The sequence below is a fragment of the Gekko japonicus genome, unplaced genomic scaffold (assembly GCF_001447785.1).
Source record: "Gekko japonicus isolate JY-2015 unplaced genomic scaffold, Gekko_japonicus_V1.1 scaffold776, whole genome shotgun sequence".
NCBI classification, from domain to species: domain Eukaryota; kingdom Metazoa; phylum Chordata; class Lepidosauria; order Squamata; family Gekkonidae; genus Gekko; species Gekko japonicus.
This window is the reverse complement of record NW_015161428.1, coordinates 606,997-614,069: the sequence shown is the minus strand read 5'-3', so window position 1 is coordinate 614,069 and position 7,073 is coordinate 606,997. Positions and strand designations below refer to the sequence as shown.

Genomic DNA, 7,073 nt, shown 5'->3' with positions numbered 1-7,073 from the left:
TGCGTAGGGGGAGGTATTTGTGAATTTCCTGCATCGTACAGGGGGTTGGACTAGATGACCCTGGAGGTCCCTTCCAACTCTGTGATTCTACGACTAGCCGGGGCCGACCCTGCTTAGCTTCCGAGATCTGACGGGATCGGGGTCGCCTGGGCTAGCCAGGTCAGGGCGAACTTCTTACTAGGCACCCATAAAATGGTTGTTCCTGCCCTGTCCCTGCAGAGGGATACCTGCAGCTCAGACCCTCTCGAATACGGTGCTGGTATAATTTGGGCTTCGTGTGCACAACAACCCAGACTCAATGTGTTACCGCCACTTGCAAACCATTTCAGGCTGGGGAAGACCTCGGCCCGAGACCCTGGACAGCGACTCCCAGGAAAAGCAGACAGTCCTCGGCTAGATGGGCCAGCCGGCCGGAATCCCCACAAGGCAGCCGCTTCTATAAACACAGCCCCCCCATGACACGGCCCGCAGAGCCACATCTGCAGGCTGGCCACTTCAGCCGGCATGCTTCCCCCTCACCCACGGTGCCCCACGTGGTGGATTCCAGGGCCAGGGAAACGCTCCGGGTTCTCTTTGGTCCCCGACACGCCGGGAATCACACCAATGTTCCCAGGAAGCGCAAAGCTCCTCTGCACCATCTGCATCCTGCAGCTCCCGCCCTCGGCCGGCGCTTCCTACTTGCAGCTGTAAACCACCTCCTCTTGGATGCACTGCTGGCATTCCACGTAACAGCACCACTGCACCTGGCAGTGGCAGGCAAAGGTGACCAGGCGGGTCTGGGTGTTGTGCCCCCGGCCGCAGCACAGGCTGTCGCAGTTGACCTCGCGGGAGCACGGCCTCCCCGTGGTGCCCGCCGAGTACTTGCTGGGCAAGCAGAAGGGAGGGGAGTCCTCCATGTACACAAGGTCCGTGGGGCGGGGGGCCGAGGGGCCTTTGGACAGGCGGCCGGGGGGGGGGGGGCCGGCCAGCTCCGAGTGGCCTACAGCCTCGTTGGAGGTGCTGAAGACCTTGACGGCCTGGTCGTAGCGCAGCTTGAGGAGCTTCCCCGTCTCGTGGAAAGGGGACAGCTGCTTCCAGCAGGTCCTCACGGCGCACGAGCCGGAAACCCCGTGGCACTTGCAAGTGGTCTTCAGCCCGTTTTTCACAGCCTGGGGGAGGGCAAGAGAGACGATCAGGCATCGCATACAAAGGACTGGGGGGAGAGAGGAGCTGGAGAAGCCACTCTTTGGGGCGGATGAGGAGGGTCCCAGAGCCACCCCACCCAGGGGCTCAGCTTCCGCCCAGCCATCTGCGGCAAAACTCTCTGCACATGCTCAGTGGCACCCACTTTCCACCAATTCCTACAGAGGCCCTGTGGGTACCAGGGCACCCGCCAATCCCTTTCCTGGTGCCCGTCAATTGTTTTTAGGAAGTGGGCAAGCGGGCATACCGGATTCGCTTCAAGGTGCTGGTTTTGACCTTTAAAGTCCTTTATGGTCAGGGTCCGGCATACCTTTCCCCATATGTTCCCCAGAGAGCACTTCGTTCAGGGGCTCAAAACCAGCTGGCCCTCCTGGGCCCCAAAGACGCTAAACTGGCGATAACCAGGGCCAGGGCCTTCTCGGTGGTGGCTCCATGCTGGTGGAATGAGCTTCCGGAGGAGATCAGGGCCCTGCGGGACCTTTAACAGTTCTGCAGGGCCTGCAAGATGGAGCTCTTCCACCAGGCTTTCAATTAGGGGCCACCTTAAACACCAAGGAGTGGCCCTGCGCCCTGGTTCTACCACCCTCAGTCTATTTCGCAGTCAGTGAGTTTATCTCGCCGCATAAATTGTGCAATCAGATTGAGCTGACTGAGAATACCACCAGGACCAATACCTAAGTAGTAATACTGTTGGTTTCAGGAACTTCCGCTCTGCACTTTAATTGTTTCCAGCACTTCGAAAATGGTTTCTGATTGTTCTTGGATGTTTTAAGTATGTTTTAAATTGTATTTTATATACATTTTACGTAAGCCGCCCTGAGCCTGCTTCGGCAGGGAGGGGGTATAAATCGAACTAATAAAATAAAATAAAAATAATGTTCCCTCAAGAGCACTACGATTGGGGAAGCTCCCTCTCCTGGGAGTGCCAGGTCCCCGAGAGATTAAGTTTGCCTCTACTAGGGCCAGGGCATTTTCGGTGGCAGCTTCTACCTGGTGGAATGAGCTCCCAGAGGAGATCCAGGCCCTGCGGGACCTTATATAGTTCCGCAGGGCCTGCAAGACGGAGCTCTTCCACCAGGCGTTCGAGTAGCAACCGCCGCAGCCACTATTCTACCACCAAGGTGGCAAGTCATCAGCTGCCCTATAAGAACAGGGGCAAGCGGGCCCTGGCAGAAGTTTGAGACAGTGTAGTGGGAGACCACGCTACTGAGACAGCTGGCCACCAAACCTGGGGGGGTTGTCCCCATCTTGGATGATTAATATAGGTATAGCACCGTATTATTGGAAGGTTTTAATGGGATTTTAAATGTTCTATTTATTATATACTGTATTGTATTTTGCACTCGGCTTTGCCGCATGTGAGCCGCCCTGAGCCTCTGGGAGGGCGGGATATAAATCAAACAAATAAACAAACAAATAAATAATTGACGACTGGTGATTTGGTTGGGTGTCCAATTTTTTTTTTAATGTTGCTTTGGCAGCAGCTGCCCCCGCAGCACAAGGGTCTGCCCTGTGCGACTGAAGAGAAACTGCAGCAGCCATTGTGTCACTGGCTCCGCCTCTTGAAGCAGCCATTTTGGGGTTGCGCCCACCATGCCGTGTCAGAATTTCAAAAGTGCCCCCAGGCTGAAAAGGGTTGGGGACCCCTGACTTACCACACCATAGGGCTGAAGCAATAAACCTAACGTAAGAGTTCTAGATGAGTGGCCACGCTAGTCTGTCCGTAGCAGTAGGAAAGAGCAAGAGTCCAGGAGCACTTTGTGGCAGGGGAGGAGCTTTCGGGAGTATCTGGAGAAGTGAGCAGTGACTCGCGAAAGCTCCTCCCCTGCCACAAATTTTGTTAGTCTTTAAGGTACACCTGGACTCCTGCTCTTCTCTACTATTAAGGTGAAGGTAAAGGTTTCCGTTGCTCGAGAACCAGTCGAATCCAACTCAAGGGGGCAGCGCTCCTCTCCGTTTCCAAGCCAAAGAGCCAGCGCTGTCCGAAGGCTTCTCCGTGGTCCTGTGGCCGGCATGTCTAGATGCCAAGGTGCACGGAACGCTATTACCTTCCCACCGAAGCGGCACCTCTTTATCTGCTTGCAATTTCTTGCTTTCAAACTGCTAGGCTGGCAGGAGCTGGGGCCAGAGACGGGAGCTCACTCCGTCACACGGCACTCGGGACTCGAACTGCCAAACTACAGACCTTCCTGTCTACAGCTCAGTGCCTTAACCTCTGAGCCACCGCGGCCCTTTTCTACTATTAGAGTTATAGAAATGGTGATTTACCTCCAACTGAGCCCTGTGGAAAGCTGAAAGGAGTGGTTCTGTGTAGCAAAAAATTGGTGTGTGTGTGTGAGGGGTCAACGAGTTTAAAATTACAGTAGATTAAGGCTTTGCAAGTAGATAAATAGGTACAACTTCAGTGGGAAGGTAACAGCGTTCCGTGCATCTTGGTGTTTAGTCATGCAGGCCACAGAAACGTCTTCGGGCAGCGCTGGTTCTTTGGCTTGGAAACGGAGATGAGCACCGCAACCCTAGAGTCGGATTCGACTGGCTTTCGAGCAAGGGAACCTTTACCTTTAAGGCTTAAACCATCATAAGAACTTGTTAAGTCAAAGATCAGTTCAGTAACAGAATGCACTGTTAGGGAAGGGAAGGGAACTCTTTCCTCCCTTAGAAGCTCTGAAATGTCATGTTGGGGAAATTCCTCCAGTACAGGCAGGGCTGTGCCAATGGAACAATTCCAGCCGGGCTAAGAACGCTGCACCAGTCACAGGATCCCGCCGTCCCAGAACGTCAGCTGTCACTCGGACCTCTTGTCCCGCAAAGCACACCCGTCTCTGGCCCTCAGGATGGTAAAGATTCACTTAAGTATACTGGAAATCCGCTTTTCTCTTCAGATCACAAGGCTGCTGAATTTCCAAGCGCTCCAAGAGGGTGATTATAAAAATACCTAGTCACACTGGGAGCCAGGGACTAGACTTGGCTGCTGGGGGCGGGGTGGGGTGGGGAATGAATTAAGGGGATTAATTCAACATGGGGGGGGGAGCATCCCCTGCTCCCAACAAATTATGTGGTTCATTCAACAGCACAACAGGTACTGAATCAGACTAAAAAAAACCTCCAAAATGGACAGGTAACATACTTAAAAGGCCTCCTTTGTAGCCTTAAAATACTACACATTTAAAGGTTCCCTTGCTCGAAAGCCAGTTGAGTCCGACTCTAGGGTTGCAGTGCTCATCTCCATTTTCAAATCGAAGAGCCAGCGCTGTCCGAAAACGTTTCCGTGGTCATGTGGCTGGCATGACTAATCACCAAGGTGCACGGAACGCTGTGACCTTCCCACCGAAGTGGTACCTATTTCTCTACTTGCAATTTCTTCCATTCGAACTGCTAGGTTGGCAGGAGCTGGAACTGGAGATGGGAGCTCACTCCATCATGCGGCACCCGGGTCTCGAACTGCTGAACTACTGACCTTCCACAGCCTGCAGTTCAACGTCTGAACCACTTGAGCCACCGCAGCTCCCCAAATACACATTTGCGGAATGGTTAATCATAAGAACATAAGAGAAGCCAATGCTGGATCAAGCCAACAGCCCATCCAGGTCAACCCTCTGTCACACAGTGGCCAAAAATACCAGGTAACTTCCAGACTGTCTTCAAGGGCAACCCCAAACAGACCGTGTTACAGTAGTCCAGCCCACAGAGGTTTCGGAGGCTACCTTGATGCCCATGTTGGTGTTGTGCATATCCACTTTGGCCTGCAGATCTTTCCCAACTTTCTTTTGGCCCAGGAAGTTCTTCAGGAACCTGATGCTGAACTTGAGGTTGTCTCCACACACACCCCACTGCCACGCCTTGCGGTTCTCCAGGTCTGGAGAGTCATCACACGTGCAGCGCTCCATTCGCCCCGCGCTGCAGGCCCGAGCCAGGGAGTGGGTCAGTGCTGCCGAAGACACCGCGTAGAGGAAGGCCGCCTCCTTAAAGCCTGGTGGGGGAGAGGAGCGGCAGGTGGTGAGGAAAGATGCCGGGCAAGGCAAAGAAGTTGGGGGGGGGATGAAGTGAAGCATTTGAAAAAGAAGAAAAAAGAGGGGACCTGACCGCATTGTTTTCTCCTCTTGTGTATGTAACCCAGAGACCTAGGACCAGGGCTCTTTTTGGACAGGAACGCACAGGAACAGAGTTCCGGCTGGCTCCCGAGTTGGCCACACCCAGCAGGAACTCATTAGCATAATAGGCCACACCCAATAGCAGAAACTCATTAGGACTGGCTCCATCAGGGGTGTGGCCTAACATGCAAAGGAGTTCCTGCTACAAAAAAAGGCCCTGGGTTTTGACAACAAACAAGGTAAACAGAATAAGAAGGGAAAGGTGGGTGTGGCTGGATGACCACACTTCTGGTAACATGGGGGTGCGTCCTAATGTGCTAATGAGCGGTGCTGACAGGGTGTGGCCTAATATGCTAATGGATTTTGCTGTTGGGTGTGGCCTATTATGCTAATGAGTTCCTGCTAGGCTTTTTCTACAAAAAGAGCCCTGCGACAGTGCTGAGACGAACATCCCCAGGGGATTTAGGAGCGGGGTGCAGGGTGGAAATCCTTCCGCATGACATCAGATTCCCCCTAGGGCCGCCAGCTCCAGGTTGGGAAACACCTGTAGATTTTGGGGGGTGGAGCCTGAGGAGGGCGGGGTTTGAGGAGGGGAGGGAACCTCAGCAGGGTACAAGGTCACAGAGTCCACCTTCCAAAGCAGCCATTTGGTGTAGTGCTCGTGGTTCATTGTGCAGACTCTAATCTGGGAGAGGCGGGTTTGATTCCTCCACTCACAGCTGCTGGATGACCTTGGGCAAGCCATAGTTCTGGCACAGCTGTCCTTGAAAAAAAGCAGTTTCTGTCAAGAGCTCTCTCAGCCCCACCTACCTCCCAGGGTGTCTGTTGTGGGGAGGGGAAGGGAAAGGAGATTGTGAGCCGCTCTGAGACTCCCTTGGGTAGTGAAGGGCAGGATATAAATCCAATCTCTTCTCTCCATATTCGTTCCCTGATTGGTCTGCTTCGCAGAGTAGCCAATCAGAGCGTGCATTTCACGATACCGGCACCTTGGTTGAAGCTCAGACATTTACTGTATGTATGCACATAACACCCAGAAACAGCAGAGACACATGTGCCGCTCGGTGTCCCAACAGGGGAAAAAATGGGGCATAGTGGGGGGGCCTGGGGGCTGGCTGTGACTGGCAGTGCATAGGATGAGCCTGGTAGGGCAAGGGCACTCTGACACCATGCCTAAGGCGAGGAGGGAGGGTCATGATACTTGGTTCTCCCGTTGGGATTTCCAGAGTCCACGGCAGCCCACCCTCCCTGGCACACGTACCTCGCTTCAGGAGGTCAGTCCTCCCCTCCAGGCTGCAGTTCCAGCGCTCGTTGCGGAACTGGTACTGGCACTCGACGATCCCGAGGTGGACGGCATCCTGCAGCGTCTCGGCCAGGCCCGGCTCCCGCCGGCAAAGCCTCTTCTGCTTACGGGACAGCCGGAGCAGGCTGCACTGCTTCAGGTGAGCTCTCCCCTGGGCAGGGTTCGTGGCGGGCCCCAGCAGAGGGAACGGAATCAAGGCCTCCTTCCCAGTCAGCCTAGGGGAGGGGAAGGAGGAAAAAACTCAGGGCTAGAAAGGCAGCAGCAAGCCAGTGCAGAGCAGGGGTCATTTCCTGCAGGAGCGCACAAGAGCGGAGCTCCGGCAGTAAAGAGCCCAGGGGGCGGGCACATGCAACAAGCCCCACCCCCTGCTCCCAGCAGCCCTCAGTCAGAGCAAGAAGCAGCCAGGTAAGTTGCAGAGCCCCCCTGGCCCCCCGGTCCAAGACAGTCCAGTGGCACCTTAAAGACCAAGTTTTATTCAGGTACAAGCTCTCCCTCCTCTG

The 7,073-nt window shown here is 54.5% G+C and overlaps 1 protein-coding gene across 1 annotated transcript in view; it reads right to left on the bottom strand.

Moving 5' to 3' along the window:
• Window positions 1–674: 674 nt before the first annotated feature.
• Window positions 675–7,073, bottom strand: part of WNT9B (wingless-type MMTV integration site family member 9B) — a 22,023-nt gene continuing 15,624 nt past the window's right edge. Inside the window, exons 2-4 of the mRNA XM_015428943.1 lie at window positions 6,532–6,788; window positions 4,887–5,152; window positions 675–1,148 (exon numbers count right to left, since the gene is read on the bottom strand). Coding sequence (XP_015284429.1) covers window positions 675–1,148; window positions 4,887–5,152; window positions 6,532–6,788 — 997 coding nt within the window. The remainder of the gene's footprint in view (window positions 1,149–4,886; window positions 5,153–6,531; window positions 6,789–7,073) is intronic.